The sequence below is a fragment of the Lichenostomus cassidix genome, chromosome 1Aa, assembly GCF_008360975.1.
Source record: "Lichenostomus cassidix isolate B80296 chromosome 1Aa, HeHo_3.0, whole genome shotgun sequence".
Taxonomy (NCBI): domain Eukaryota; kingdom Metazoa; phylum Chordata; class Aves; order Passeriformes; family Meliphagidae; genus Lichenostomus; species Lichenostomus cassidix.
The window spans coordinates 45,984,211-45,999,769 of record NC_139480.1 but is presented as its reverse complement, the minus strand read 5'-3'; the positions used below and the strand labels follow the sequence as shown (position 1 = coordinate 45,999,769).

The following is a 15,559-nucleotide window of genomic DNA, read 5'->3' as shown; positions in this document are numbered from 1 at the left end:
AAACACTATCCACCGCTGCTTCTATTCTGTATGAACTTTTTGGGGCCACAAGGTCCTTCAGCAATTAGCAGTCTATACACACACAGGATTAGCAACTAATGGGTACTTCGCAGCCTATAGATATTTGGACTTGGACTTCTGGATCATAATGGATCATGGCAAATCCAACCATTCTTTTGATGAGGAACAAAAAACCCTTTGTTTTCCTGATATGCAACAGGCAACTTCCCATGATTATTATAGCATAAACATCTTGGGTTCTCTATCTTTAGGTGTTTGTAGTGTCATTAAATGAAAATAGACTTCAGAATTTTCATTTATTTACTTCTTTTCAACCACTGTTTTCATTTTCACTGCCTGTCCTCCCCTTGTGCCTGATTCCTAACTCACTCTTCAGAACTATCTCACCACCATTTTCCACCTTTACTGCACCTTCTGGTTTGATCCTAATAATAATAATAATAATAATAATAATAATAATAAATTTCCCATATTTGAAAACCACAAATAAATAAAACAAACATGTTAAATGCTCAGAAGCACTGCAATGGAAGTTACTTAAATGTCTAGAATCACCAGAAGAGGAACAGAGAGAAAAACAGGATTTTGTATCTTTGTACCATTGCAGCACTGTGTGAAAGACTTCCACCTAGAGTAGTGTGCACATTTCTGGCCTCTAAATAAACTATTGCAAGAGGTAAGGAAAGTTGTAAGAAAAGTGATAAAGGTGATTTAAGGCTTAAAATGGCTTCTGTACTAAGCATACTATGACACCTTCAGACTACTACTGACTGAAGGTTTTCTTGCTTATCTTTACCACCCAGGAGATCAGTGCTTAAATCTATCAAACTTAATGAAGTCTAATCTAATCATTAAGTTGGTTATGACCAAAAGGTTATTGAAACCAGAAATGCTGTCTCAATTTTATAGGTAGTTTGTGTAAGTAAATGGATCCTTATCTCTATAGGCTTTTTCCAAATCAGAGAGAAGAGAGAAGGATGATGAGTGGCAAGATGAAATTGGTGCTCATCTCTCCTCATAGAAATCAATTCTGGACTACACAGCTGCTTGCACAAGCATAAGCAGTTCTTAAAACTGGTGGCAAATAGCTCATAAATTGATCCATTTAATTACACACATGTCCTGAGGATTAACTTTGTTTTCTTCCATAAGGTAAAAAAACAACCAAAGATATCCTCCCCCTCCAAACCACCAATCCCAAACAAAAAATGGAATCTACCTTTTTCTGGCCCCCAAAGCTTCCCCCTGGCCAAAACCCACAAAACCAAACCAACAAACAAAAGGCTTACCCCATAAAAACCTCATATTCAAGTGCTTAACTACTGGAGTTTTTTCATGGCTTCCAAGTTGCTAGCATCCTGGTTTGTGGTGGTACTTTCAGGGTTGTCTCAGTAATTACTTGTGAAGGGAGCAGAGGAATTTAATGAGGGGAAAAATCTATAGCAAGAGGACTTGGTTTCTATGTGAAAGCCCTCCCTACATGAGAAAAGCAGTATAATTTGTATGCAGAGTCCAGAGGCCTGAAGCAATCAACCTCTGAAAGACGTGATACACAGAGACATCTCCTGGAGAGGAAAAATGGTTTGTTTGCATCAGCCTCGTCACCACGGCAGGGCTGTTTCTGCACCGTGCAGCCATGCATCAGGTTTTCTAGGATAGAATGGACAAGGGGAGGGGAAGGATGTGATGGTCGTGGGCTCCTTATAGAAGTATTTTATCATTTAGGAAGGCCTGTTGCTCTCTCAGCTGTGAAGCCTGCAGAATCAAAACATTTTCTAAGAGAGCAAGCTGGAGCATCCCTACTGCTTCTTGGGTTGTTTTGGTGTTGTGGTGGAGTTTTTAGGGTTTCATTTATTTGTTTGTTTCTGGTGAGTTGGTTGATCCACCCCCCCTACCCTGGGCAGCATCCAAGGCGTAAATAAACAGGCAGTCAAAAAAATACAAACAGGCAATCGATAAAAGAAAACACTGGAAGCATTCAAAACGCAGGCTGGTTTTTACAGCAGTCAGAGCCATCGTGGTGTCACACAGCAGATTCACCTCCTTGGCTGCGGATTAACGAAAGGAAAATGACTCGGGGGGGCTGGCCGGCGGTGACAGAAAGGGAAGCAGTGGTAGAGAAGGTAGAAACAGGCAGATGGAGGGGAAGGGAGGGAGGAGAAGGGGAGGAGAAAGGGAGGGGAGCTGCTTGCCGGGCGGGATTGGCTGGAAATTGCTGCAGCCCGGGCGGGTGGTGCCTGCAGCTCTGCTCCCCAGCAGAACCGGTTTGGGGGGAATTCTGCCAATCCATGGATTCTCCCCTGCACTCGGCTGTGCCACAGCAAGGATAAGGACCTCAATATGCAAAGCGAAAAATACACCAGGGTTTAGCCACGGCTCACGGCAATCTGCTTTTCTGGTGGTATTAGATACGCTCAAAGCATTTATTGTGACCTGGAGACAAATGGAGTTTTCTGCTGCATTTCTATGGATTGTAGGAGCTGCAATTGGCTTCTGCTTTGAGACAAACTTCCTGAGTTTGTCAGCATCAATGCCTTCAAAACTGTGTGAAAGGAGACAAGGGATTTTCTTACGTGTTTACCAAAGTCTAAACTGATCTCGTACTATGTATGAGAGAAATAAACAGTAACTTATTCTTCAAAAAGTTCATTTGGTGTCTAAGTAGGTCTGGGTTTATGTGTTTAAGAAAAAAGTAAACTACCAATGGTATTATTCAAATTATTTCTATAGAATAACACCAGATTTCTAAGGTGCTCCCACTTTGTTTTATTTTGGTATGTTATGCAAGGTTGCAGAAAACTACTAAAGAAACTAAAAATTTGAGTGAAGGAATTTGAAGGTAATTAAATAAAAGACCTATAAAAGCTTAACCTTTGCACAGGCTGTGTGATGCAAATGTTCATATAAGTTTTAAAAGGAAGAGCCTAGAGCTTCATAGGGATAGCATTGGTATCAGGTAATTAATTCCATTCACTTTTGTTGGCAAAGGGTAGGTAAATACTCTAGTTTGCTTTTCTTATTGATATATTTTCTGGCTTAAAGCAAATTCTCATGAAAAAAACAAACAAACAAACAAACAAACAGACAATCACATCTTCCAAGACTTTGGAAGACTGATTACAACCAAGTGAGTTGGAACAGTATTAAGGTATTTCTATCCTGTCCTCAATCAGGTCCCTAGAGAGAAATCAAGCATGGACAGTCTTTTTATGAAACAAAACAAACAAGCAAACACCCTCAAAACCAAAACAGAAAAAAACAAACCAAAACAACTTGAATAAGATTTATTGAAGGACATGAATATCCAAGGACTTTTTTTGGCACTCTATTGTTACTAAGACAAAGCCTAGCAGTGAGTGTTCTTCTATTACGTCACTTTTTAAAACTTGTTTTTCAGCATAATTTGGAATGTTTCTGCAACTGAGCATCATTTTTTTTTTTTAATATTGTCTTGCATATTATCTCTTACTGCTTTATGGAAAAACAAAGAGCTATTAAGTAATACAGGTTAAATAATATTTACTTGGGAGTAAGCAATCTGAGAGATTGCAATGCCTATGTTATGGTTTGTACTTTAAAGCATAAAGATGTATTTTGTGTGGACTTAAAGTTCAAAAGTAAATGACCCTAAGGTCATATGGTACTAAATGTTTATTTCATGACCAAGAGCATCTGTGATGCACTTCGTAAATCTAAATCCTTCCTCCTTTTTGAGAATCTAGGTAGGCTGAATATCTGAAATGAAATTTGGGAAGGGAAATTCCCCATCTGCAATAAAATAAAATATTGTGCTTTTCAAGAAAAACACTTTAAAGTCTCATTTGTCACATACTCAAACAGATCATGCAATAAATTTCTTCTATTTCAATATATCAATACCTTTTATTTAACTGTGGTATGCAGACAGAGAATGTGTTCATTTATAACAAGCATAGTTACCTGAGGTAGAACAACATATTGCCTTTCTACATTAATTGTAAATTACTGGTCAGGAGAAACAGGGATATACAGTAATGGTAGGAAAATATTCCAGGCATAATTTAGCTGAAGAAAAAGAGGATTAAGTGTACAGGACTCATCAGTTTTCCTGTACTAACAAAAATACACTTAAACCCATCATGAAAATCGTGTTGGTGGCATAGGGAATGCAATGATATTTATACCTTTCTATAAAGGGAAACTGAGCTCATTACATGAGCTGTCTCGAGGAGGAAACATGGCTAGAAAGGCACAGAATGAAATGGTGAACTCAAGGAATTACAATACTGAGCTTAAGTAGTTTCTACCGAGGAGCACAATAGGAAAATAAAAACACTTTACACTGGATTTCAATCGAAGCATATCCTATTTGAAAACTGTTAAAATACGTGTGTATTCAAATGATTTTTCAAACATCAGCAGGGGGAAAAAAAAGAAAAAAACAGCAAAACTACACCAACCAATTAGCAAGAGAAGCCGAATATATATACGGAAGTGCCTGAGAAGGAAGTATGAACGTTACTCTTGAAAATAAATGTTCCTTCCCCTCACTGTGCTTTCAAGGGCAAAAATGAAACCCGGGAGGCCTCTGCTTCAGGATTTTCAAATGGCCCAATCAGAGCCTTGTACAAATCAATTCCATTCTTCAGACCCACGTAATCTCTTCCTTCTCTACTAAATATACACCAATAGGTTATTTTGCCCAATATGTAAAATACAGCAAAATTGAGATTATTAAACAAAAAAAAAAAAAAAAACCTGGAGAATTTTAAACCTAATCCTGGCCTCAGATTTCAGAATGGTTACTAATAAAGTCCTGCAGTTACTGCTGTTTCAAAGTCCAGCTCTAAATAGTAGTTGATTAATATCTAACGTATTTTCTTTCAGCAGAAAAAGGATGATCACAAAAGAAGGAAAAATAAAGTCTTCTGTCTGTTTCGGGAAAGAAAAGGAAAAGAAAAACCAAAATAACAAACACGCAAAATAAAGGAGAAAAAAAAAAAACAACCCAGCAAAAAATCCCCACAACAAATCAACAACCTACCCAACAAAACCAACTCAACCTGAAAATTGTTTAAGGATCATATACGCCGTAAAAATAATCTGGCAGTTCTCATCTTGTTTCCAAGCAAGACTTCAGCCGGGCACTCCCGCCTTATCTGCCTCAGCTTGAAAAACATTTTCCATTAACACAACGCCCCAATGACTCACTCCTCTGCCTCCCGGGGCAGAACACTAAAAAGAATTAAAAAAAAAAAAAAAACCAACACCCAAGAAACAACCAGCTGAGTTTTCCTCGCTTTAGTTCTCAAGGGACGATTTTAAAGAACAAAGAAAACACTCTCCCCAGCCCCAGTCAGCCTCATTCGGCTGCTGCCGGCCTTGCATTCCTGCCTTCCCTTCGGGCTGCTTTTTCTTCCGCATAGAACATCGCTGAACGAAAAACAAATTAAAGTCTCCTTCATCTGCATCTGCTCTAACCAAGGAGGGAGGGCGGTGTTCTTTACAGCGAGGGGGAAAAGAAATAACCCAACAAATATTAACCTGTTCAGAGGAAGGAGACGAGAGAGGAGCTGTCGCTGCTCCGCCAGCCGTGCGGCCACCCCGAGGCACCAATGGCGGAGAAGCTCCTCCCTGCAAACACACATCTCTCGCCTATTATCTGGATTTATAAGCCCCTGACACCCCAAGAAGAGGGATGTGGTGGCGGGAGGCTTCAAATTCCTCAACTTTCACATCACCAAGGCCGCGTCCCTCTTCTCGGGGTGCGAGGGGCTCCCGGAAGCAAGCAGGCCCAGGCAATTGTAGCGACCAAGGACCCAAAAAAAAAATTAACTAAGCTACCAAATCCAAAGCAGTAGTACCCAAGAGCTCGGCTAAGCCAAAGGCAGCAGTACCTAGGAGAGCATAATGTCTAAGTAAAGGAAACTTCTGCAGAAAAACTGCAAATGCGCTCTTAAACACCCACTGTCAGGATGAAGGAGACACAATTGAAACATCTGTTCAAGTTCAGACTAGTACATCATGACTCCCTTCCCCCTCTATATGTGACTTTCCGTAATGCTTCTATATGAATTTACACTGGAGCCTATTTTACAGCTGTCATCACCATCACCCACCACACAATTCAGAATACCTGATGCTACCCTTTGGAAACCGTCCTGGACTGCATCCCAGGAAAGTACCCATAGGTTTTCTCACTATTGTCTGAAACCTCTTAACTTACAAACAAGAAAAAAAGGAGAACCACAGCAAGCAGACAATCACAGCAACCACTGTTCACAAGGCTCAAATCCCTCTCCCACGCCCAGCACAGGGACAGCAGCGGCTTGCAGGGAGAAGTGGAGCCCAAATCCCTCCGCGGTTTGAAAGCCGCGCGTTCCCATCCCATTGGCCGTCGGCAGCCCCGAGCTGCTCCGCCCGCCCTGCCCGGGGTGAGCGGCGCTTCACCCCCACCACATCCACGGGGAGGGACGGAGCGAGGCAGCGAGCACAGCCTTGCCGAGTTTACATCTCTTAAATCGTGCTGCGGTGACCGATCTATTAGTAGCAACCGCCAACTTTTATTAATTCATTTTTTAAAAAGGGAAACTGACGCACGCTCACATAAGTACATTGACTTTTAAGATAAAATGACAGAAAACAGAGTAGCAAAACTGACCCTAAAAGATAAATATTCTATAAATCAGAAAGCCCTCCCCCACCCAAAATTTTTAGTTTCCGGGTGTATTAAATAGCATTAATTTCCAGGATTAAGCGATCAAGCTCCTTCTAGGAAGACGTGGGTGGCTCTGAAAAGAGCCTTTGGGTTATTCGTCAGAAGAGTTTTACTTGGCTTTAGCCTTGTGGCTGTCGGTCTTCTTGGGCAGCAGCACGGCCTGGATGTTGGGCAGCACGCCGCCCTGCGCGATCGTCACCTTGCCCAGCAGCTTGTTGAGCTCCTCGTCGTTGCGGATGGCGAGCTGCAGGTGGCGGGGGATGATGCGCGTCTTCTTGTTGTCGCGGGCCGCGTTGCCCGCCAGCTCCAGGATCTCGGCCGTCAGGTACTCCAGCACGGCCGCCAGGTACACGGGCGCGCCGGCGCCCACGCGCTCCGCGTAGTTGCCCTTGCGCAGCAGGCGGTGCACGCGGCCCACGGGGAACTGCAGCCCGGCCCGCGACGAGCGCGACTTGGCCTTGGCCCGCGCCTTGCCGCCCTGCTTGCCGCGACCAGACATGTCGCTGAGAGCAAAAATTTAAAAACACGTAGAAAAAGTTGAAAAGCTGTGCAGCAAGGCGAGAAGCACCGCGGAAAATAAGCGATTGCGCTAACAGCTTTCACTCTGCCTTTTTATACCTTCCTTCGGAGGTTCGCTTGGACTTCTGATTGGTGGAGAAAGGGATTGTGAATTTACCCAATAGGAATGCAGATGAGGAAAAGACCAATGGAAGATGCTAGCTGCTTTGACGTCACAGTCCGTGATTGTCCAATAGGCAAGAACAGTGTTTAGTCATCTCATTTGCATACCGTCCCTATAAATATGGGGGACGCATCTTTTGTATTTACGTCGTTCCTGCGGTAGCCAGGTATTGACAGACCCCAAAAATGCCAGAACCAGCTAAATCTGCTCCCGCTCCCAAGAAGGGCTCCAAGAAAGCTGTCACCAAGACTCAAAAGAAAGGTGACAAGAAGCGTAGAAAGACAAGGAAAGAGAGCTACTCGATCTACGTGTACAAGGTGCTGAAGCAGGTGCACCCCGACACGGGCATCTCGTCCAAGGCCATGGGCATCATGAACTCGTTCGTCAACGACATCTTCGAGCGCATCGCCGGCGAGGCGTCTCGCCTGGCGCACTACAACAAGCGCTCCACCATCACGTCGCGGGAGATCCAGACGGCCGTGCGGCTGCTGCTGCCCGGCGAGCTGGCCAAGCACGCCGTGTCCGAGGGCACCAAGGCTGTCACCAAGTACACCAGCTCCAAGTAGGGCGTCTTGAACCGTCACTATCAACTCAAAGGCTCTTTTCAGAGCCACCCACGTTTTCAGTAAAAGAGTCGATCACACTAGTTCCTTTCGGTGAGTGGTACTTGTATTTGGCACTGTGTTAGTTCCTGGGTAAGACTTTTTGCTAAAAGATGGGGGGAAAAACGTTTATCCTGTTTAGTTACCGTGACAGATTTAGGTCGCCTTCTCTGTGTCCAATTATGACAGTTGGTCCTGCAGGTCTATAAAAAGCATGTTAAGCTCCTAATCATTTTTAAAGCTATTAAAGTTTTCTTTCTTCGTTTTAGAATATTTATTTGTTCTAGTTTACAATGACAGTTTGTTGTGCCCTTTAAATGTTAGATGTCATTTTGAAGTGACTTGGCCATAAGCCAAAGTGAGCTTACCCGGGAAATCAGGGATTAGTCTGTGATAACTGAAAGGCCATGGTTAATGGAATCTATAGCGCCAAACATAGCAGATGCATGATGGTGTAGAAAAGAGTACAATTTCATTGGTCCCCAGAGATTTAACAAGGAAGGGGTATACTTTTTTTTACTCTGACGCAGTAGAAGCGTGGCAGAATTAAACAGTCCTCAAGTGAACAGGTAATAGGAAATTACAAATAAAAATAAGAGACGCTAGAGAGGGGAAAAAAGAAAATAAAAGCGCAGGTGAGCACTTTAACGAACCACGGGTAGCTCGGGATGCGCAGGGAAGGCGTTTTAAGAAAACCCCTATTGCAAGGGGAATTGGTCAAATCCTGGTTGTCCCGGGCGGAGGCAGTGAGAAAACCGCTGCGAGGCCAAAGGAAAAACTCCGCGTCTGTTGGCGGGCTGCAGCTGTGGGAGCGCTCCGGGCCGTCGCCAGTCCCGCTCGGCCGGGCGGAGCTGAGGGATAAGAGCAAAGGGAGCGCAGCCGCTGCCGGGCGGGGAGGGAGGGAGGGATGGAGCTGCGGAGCTGCGGAGCGGGAAGCGGCAGTGGCTGCTCCAGCACCGCCCTCCCCGCCCCACAACGCGCGGGCTTTTCGAACGCTGCCCCTGTCCAATGGCAACCGCTGGCAGCTAGCGGCTGACCAATCACAGCGCGTTGGTGGCAATAAATAGCGGCCCCCTTAGCAACGCTCCTCACAGTGTGTGTTGCATCTCCGGCCCGAGCTGTCCTGTGCGAGATGGCGCGGACAAAGCAGACAGCGCGTAAGTCGACGGGCGGGAAGGCGCCCCGCAAGCAGCTGGCCACCAAGGCTGCCCGCAAGAGCGCGCCGGCCACGGGCGGCGTGAAGAAGCCGCACCGCTACCGGCCCGGCACGGTGGCGCTGCGCGAGATCCGGCGCTACCAGAAGTCGACGGAGCTGCTGATCCGCAAGCTGCCCTTCCAGCGGCTGGTGCGCGAGATCGCGCAGGACTTCAAGACCGACCTGCGCTTCCAGAGCTCGGCCGTGATGGCGCTGCAGGAGGCCAGCGAGGCGTACCTGGTGGGGCTCTTCGAGGACACCAACCTGTGTGCCATCCACGCCAAGCGCGTCACCATCATGCCCAAGGACATCCAGCTGGCGCGCCGCATCCGCGGCGAGCGAGCATAAACTGTTGGCAAACGGAAGTATCAGACCATCGAAAACCCAAAGGCTCTTTTAAGAGCCACCACAACATCAGTAAGGAGCTGTAAATTTCACGTCGTGTGTAGGGAGCTGTTTTTCAGGTGGCTGTACAAACAGGAAAGTCGCATCTCAAGTAAGTACCAAGTCCTGTTTAAATCTCGTTTTAAATTAATTAGGTCCTTGCTATTAAATAGTATAGTGTGGTTAATTCTTAAATAAGTCGCAGTATTTCCTGTTCTGAAAGGAACGGTATCCAGCTAGAAGATAGGCGTTTTTCATCTTTGGCTATGTCTTAAAAGCATTCCTTCAAACTGCTTGAATTCGTAAAGGAATGAACTTTTACGGAATTTTGCCATCATCATTAGAGGAAGTTTAATGCATTATAAATGCCTCCTGTATGTAGCAAATGCTGTGCTGCGTTCACTATAGTTCCTTTCACTAGCATCACAATTTTTCTGTTTATTGGATTATTCTCCCGACAGCAATGTCTTCCTTTCCAAACCCATGGGGTTTTTTTTTCTTTTTTTTTTTCTTTTTTGGGGGGAGGAGGGGAGCGTAGGAGGCTCGTTTTCTTTCTGTGGGCGCTAAAAAGCCCTTTCCCGCCTTTCTTTGAAGGGCTCTCAATCAGTAGTTTCCTCAGTGCGTTATCACTCCTGGTCGTGAGCGACGTCCCGCGGGCATTTTCAGCCCTTCTCACGCACTACTAGTTTATTCCCGAGATAAATGTATTTCCAAAAGGGGCGGGGGTGGGGGGAGGTTGTGTGGTGAAGGCAAGGATATTTTCTGAGTCCCTTTTCCAAGTGGTGTGCTCCTTGCTGGTGTTTTCTCTAGGACCACACGCGTGGCATCCCTAATGGTTCTGGATATGCCATATGAATTATTAGAGATTTTTGGGTTGCATCAATTTTCTCTGTCATTGTTTAGTCTCTCGAAAGGATTTGGTGAAGTTACCACAGACAAAGTGTTTTCCAAGTAGTGTCTGTGCTTCAAAACCTACCAAGTTCATTATTTTTTTTTAATTGAGACTCTCCCCTATTTGTCGTATTCAGTGATTTTTTTGAACCTACCTGCAAAACGGTTTCTCCCTGCCTGTAAATTCAGTTACACATCCCCTTGTTTTCCTAGTAAATAGGTCTGTAGTTGCCCAAAAAATGTACGTTGCCAAAATTCTTTCTGACATCATGGTGCCATGTATATATATACACATATTTTAATGCTGCAGGTTGTTTCATGTAATTTGTGGAGCCTGCTGTTCCACTGAATTACTGGTAAGTGTCCTTTTGGTTTTTTGATGCTGCAAATGGGTACTCGTGCCTTTAAGAAGCATTTGGAATGAGTTAGACACAGCCTTCATTTAAACTAGGAAATAAAGACCCACTGAGAAATGCTTAGAAGAAATATTTCTCTTGGAAAGCGTTAAACTGCAAGACTCAGTTTTCTCTTAAATGCTGATTAGCTTCATTTTAGAAATATTCCCTTCTCTGTGTCAGAAACTTGGACTCTGCAGCAAAATCTGACCAATCAAGTGCCTCGACACCATTTTCTTTCCTCTGATTTTCTCACTTTCAGCCATTTTCTGTTACTTAACCTCGGAGGGTTAAAAGGGAGGGGGGAAGGCACGGGGGATAGTGCTTTGAGAATTTTGAAGTCTCTGCTGTGATATATTCATCCCCCCCAAAATATGTTCATTGACATAGGGCTTGCGTTTTTCAAGACAGATTTTTTTTTTTCTGGTATATTACCAGAGGGATGACAGAAATGAGTTACAGTGAATGCCAATTCATTTTATTTTACTGTCTGAGATAGCCAAAGATATATTTATCTGGACCTGTTTGCATATGCTTATAATAAAAAAAATGAAGCAAAATAGTTTTTGGTAATAATTTATATAAAAAAATATTTGATCTCTTATGTAAGCAAATAGTCAGAATAGTTATATTTCAGCAGACATTTGGGTCAAAAATGAAGATTCTTTTTTGGATGTTCAAGAAATAAATTTTTTTTGAGGAGTGAGACAAGGAAACACGTTCCTTTGCCTTAATCTCTTGGCATTTTTCCTCCAGTCTTTTGAAGATATCAGACTTTTATTAAATTAAGTATTATTTGGATTCATTCAGAGAGACTATGCTCGAATTGTGAAAAAAACACTAATTCTTCATCAGCTGAGAAAGAAACAGATGTGTAATGTTTTGGGCTTGTGTTTTGGGTTTTTTTTTCCAGGGCACAGATAAACTCATAATTATAATGCTTGAGTCTGCAGTAGTTTTGGGGTGTAATACATGGCAAAAGGGTGGCATGTAGACCCAGGTGACTTAGTGCAAGATTCCAAGTCCAAGTGAGAATAAAAGTGGAGGTTCCTCTGGTGCCAGCAAGGTTCAGTTGCATTTCTGTCCTTTTTGCAGGAGAGCCTGAGATAAAAGAATGCTGCCAAGTCAAAACTGGATTTGAGCAAGACCACTGTGCTCAGCAGCTGAGGATCGACTGAAGAGATGCTGTTGGTAATCAAGGTGCTTTTGCAGGTGATTTTAGATGCTCAGCAAGATATTAGGCTAGAACTGTTCCTGGCTGTTTAGCCATCCTCTGTGGATGAACTGGCTCAAATTAAAATCACTGACACCTATCATTAAATTGACACCTATTAGTTTCTGAAAAAATCTGAACAGATATATCCAAATGAAAAAGAAGTAAGGTTCTCATTTGAACTAACTATTGTAATATAAATTCTTTGTAAAGGTGGTTTCCATGCAAGCCAGTGTGCAAAGATAGCTCCTAAACGTTGTCATTTGTAAATTCCTCTTCTGGGCTTCTTCACAACCTGAATCACCTGTTGCTTACAGGAACTGAGCAGAAAGGCCTTGCAAAGTGAGTGCTTTGCTGCCTTCGTAAAATCCTTTCTCACCTCTGTTAATTTGGCTAACTAGAAAAGCATTTTGGGAAAAACTCAGCTAAACTAGAGGTGAAAAACAAGTTACATAATTGCAAAGCAATTATTAGAAGCAATAAGTGCTCACACTGTGGGGCTCGTGGTTAGTTACATCTAATGCCTGTTCTTGTCATGGTCTGTGGTGGTTGGTTGCACATTTGTTGTGCCTCGCAAGTATGTAAACTCCTAACAAAGTAACAGTTTAAGAAACCTGGATTTTTGCAATTAAGTGTCTTTGCCATACCATTGTGGAGATCATTAACACCGCAGGAACCACAAACACTGAAGTCTGAGCTTAGCCAGCCTCAGCTCTCCTGCAAGCCTGAGCAGTTCTTCCCTGCTGCATCATTGCCTCTCTCTTCTCTCCTACTTTGAAGTCATGTTGCATCTTCAAGCTTCAGGGGTATACTCGTGTTTTAGATTGTAGATGTGTAACCAACATTGTCACAACAGTATGAACATTTGTTAGTATTTCATATTATATATTAAAAAGTACTTTGGCAGCTACTCTTATTATGGAATTAATTACACCAGCCCCCATAACAAGGTCTGGCCCTAGGCTCCTGCTGATTAATGAACTTTTCAAAGTGAAGATTTCCAATTTGTCTTTCATTAGTTCTCAGGTTACAGCTTGAGCTGGATGGATCTGGAGAGTGACCACTACACCAAAAATTGACCTGCAATCCTACATGGGCCACCCAGCACTCAATCCCCAAGCCCATCACTTGCTTCTGGTCAGTTGCGTCTTGGTTTTAATTTTTTTTTTTTTAATTGCTTTTAACTGTTGTGTAAATGGTCTTTGTCTGACATTACCTCAATTTTTGGAACTGTTTCCTTGATCCTTGCTTACCTTTTTCATTCTGCTTTGGGCTAGTTTTATGTTAGCAACATTAGTTTTCTAACAAAACCTTTTCTTTATGTAAGCTCTTGTGGCCCAAGGCTACAACACTCCAGCTACTAATGCAAAACTACTTAATACACCATGAGAATATGGAGAAAGAAGAATACATGTAATGAAATTTCCTGTCTAAGACTATGAAGCAACACAAAATGGAAAGCTCTGTTTTCAGCAAACCTGTTACAGCAATAAAAGGGTTTAGTAATAAAAACCCAACAAACTAAAGGAACATATTATATAGAAACAATGCAAACCAAGTTTGAATTAAACCTACTTGTTTATTATAAAAAATGTAAGCCAAACTGCTTGGGGATGTCAGCCCCAATCTGTGATGACTGATAGGGATCAGAGAGACAAATCCTGCAGCTCCAGGGACACTGGGGTGGAAAAAGATATGCTCCAGCCTTGCTCACTCCACAGTGTTTTCATCTGTGCCACCCATTGCCCTGCACCTCAGTCTAAAGCTGCTTTTTAGGTTTGACTTGAGATCCAAAGAACCACAACATCTAGAGCTCCAGGGACACTGGTTCTACAAAAGACGTGCCAAGGTGAGTGTGGCACTGCCCCAACACTGCTCCCTCCACACCTTTTCTCATCTGGGTCACCCGTGGTGCTTTTCCAAGTTTTCATGTATTAACAATGTTCAGTTCCACATCTGTTTCCCTGTCCTTCATGCCCTTTTACCCTTAAGCACTGTGACATTTTTCTAGTGCATTAATGTGAAGATACTTTTTAAATGAGCTTGATCACTTTGTCTTTACATATCAGCAAAGCCTGTACTCTGCTGTGCTGTGTCATCTGTTCTCATGTGGAGGTTAAATGTGGTTAAGATATTAAAAAAACTTATTATATATTGTCTGTGTCCTTATTGCTTCTCTCTTTACATTTTATTCTTGCTCATCACAGTCTATTTCTAAAGATCTTCAATCACATTGCATGCCTTCCCCAGGCCATGAATATTTGATGTATTTGTGAGTATCCCCTTTCTCTACGATATGGATTTTTATTTTGTATGCTATTCCAAGCACAGCACTAATGCATCAGGATGGACCTGTAAAGCTATACAAAATTCTGGCCTGTAAGAGCTTCAACTTGTGGTGACATAGCTAGGGAAGTAATTGATCCAGAGAGCACAAGATATGCTTTTCCATAGACGTTCCTTATGATCCCATGGATTTTAGACCAGTATGCCAATGCTGTAATGAACATAAGGCTACAGAGCTTAATGCATGATGTAAGAAGCATGACAAAAATAAGGGCGGGGGGGGAAAGGAATGTTTCTAAGACACAGCCTTTCAGGAACAGCCAAAAGTCGGATGTAAATCTTTGTGTGCTTTGGATGCCAATTTGATGTGCTGATGTCCGAACATTCCCCAAATTAATTCAGACTACTTGATATTACATAACAAGCAGGTAAGATCCCCCCCTCACCAATGCAATGATAAGTAGCATTTGAGAATTTCTGAATGCTTTGCTGCAGTCAATCAGCTCATTGTCAAAATCATTGTCACACTAACATTGAAGGACTTCTAAGCAATAAACAGTGCCAGTTGCAATTCAAGTTGATTATGCTGTGAAACACAACATTAAGAAAGGTCTTTTCTTCCCCTCATTTTTCCTAAATAAAGTGTGGTGCTGGTTGCTGAAATTGAACGTTATTTTCCTTGTTTGGGCCAATTTTGATCTTCCTCTCAGTTCTCCAAGGCAGAGTCATCTGACAGGTTGTTGTTTTCTTCTTAGGAGAAAGGAACGTGTTTGGGAAAAAAATTAGGATCCTTACATGGATATGGACTAATCCACTTCCAGAAGAGATGTGTTTAAAAGTCTAACAGTGATAACTTGGAGGAGGAGGAGTTGCCAACATTTGTCACTCTTGGGGTCCTTTGGTGTTCTCAGTCTAGGCCAATATAACACAGAAATTTTTCCAGAACAAACACATCACCCCAACTCTGCATCCAGTGCTTGAAAACTGTAACAGAGCCAGCAGCATTTGCAGGCCAGTCCTTGCTGTTCTGCTGGTTGTTTAGGCAGGTGTGTGCAGAGTTTGAGTTCACCTTACAGCAGCAGCCAAAGTGCAGTCTACCCAGAAATAAAAATGAAAAGCAAGTCTAGTGTGAAGAATTCAACACTGATTACATGCTGTGGAAGACTGAATTACAATTGTTATATGTGTGTGTA

General features: G+C 42.9%; 3 protein-coding genes across 5 annotated transcripts; 2 read left to right on the top strand and 1 right to left on the bottom strand.

The window, feature by feature from the left end:
- Window positions 1-3,291: 3,291 nt before the first annotated feature.
- On the bottom strand, window positions 3,292-7,297 carry LOC146443622 (histone H2A-IV). 3 transcript variants are annotated; one of them, XM_085047653.1, is made up of 3 exons: window positions 6,137-7,297; window positions 5,545-5,634; window positions 3,292-4,065 (listed from the first exon to the last, which is right to left on the bottom strand). In XM_085047653.1, exon 1 carries the CDS (start codon window positions 7,215-7,217, stop codon window positions 6,828-6,830), a length of 390 nt encoding a protein of 129 aa, XP_084903779.1. In that variant the 5' UTR covers window positions 7,218-7,297; the 3' UTR covers window positions 3,292-4,065; window positions 5,545-5,634; window positions 6,137-6,827. The 3 variants fall into 3 exon arrangements, with proteins under 3 accessions (XP_084903779.1, XP_084903768.1, XP_084903773.1); XM_085047642.1 differs by having other exon boundaries at window positions 5,045-7,297; XM_085047647.1 differs by having other exon boundaries at window positions 5,545-7,297.
- A 239-nt stretch (window positions 7,298-7,536) lies between these two features.
- On the top strand, window positions 7,537-8,043 carry LOC146443621 (histone H2B 8). The gene has a single exon (XM_085047640.1). It carries the CDS (start codon window positions 7,586-7,588, stop codon window positions 7,964-7,966), a length of 381 nt encoding a protein of 126 aa, XP_084903766.1. The 5' UTR covers window positions 7,537-7,585; the 3' UTR covers window positions 7,967-8,043.
- A 918-nt stretch (window positions 8,044-8,961) lies between these two features.
- LOC146443620 (histone H3) lies at window positions 8,962-9,603 on the top strand. Its single transcript, XM_085047639.1, has one exon. It carries the CDS (start codon window positions 9,135-9,137, stop codon window positions 9,543-9,545), a length of 411 nt encoding a protein of 136 aa, XP_084903765.1. The 5' UTR covers window positions 8,962-9,134; the 3' UTR covers window positions 9,546-9,603.
- The last annotated feature ends 5,956 nt before the right edge of the window (window positions 9,604-15,559 follow it).

Bases quoted from the DNA above. Each gene is read 5' to 3' on its own strand.
- LOC146443620 (XM_085047639.1), top strand. From the start codon at position 9,135: ATGGCGCGGACAAAGCAGACAGCGCGTAAGTCGACGGGCGGGAAGGCG.
- LOC146443621 (XM_085047640.1), top strand. From the start codon at position 7,586: ATGCCAGAACCAGCTAAATCTGCTCCCGCTCCCAAGAAGGGCTCCAAG.
- LOC146443622 (XM_085047642.1), bottom strand. From the start codon at position 7,217: ATGTCTGGTCGCGGCAAGCAGGGCGGCAAGGCGCGGGCCAAGGCCAAG.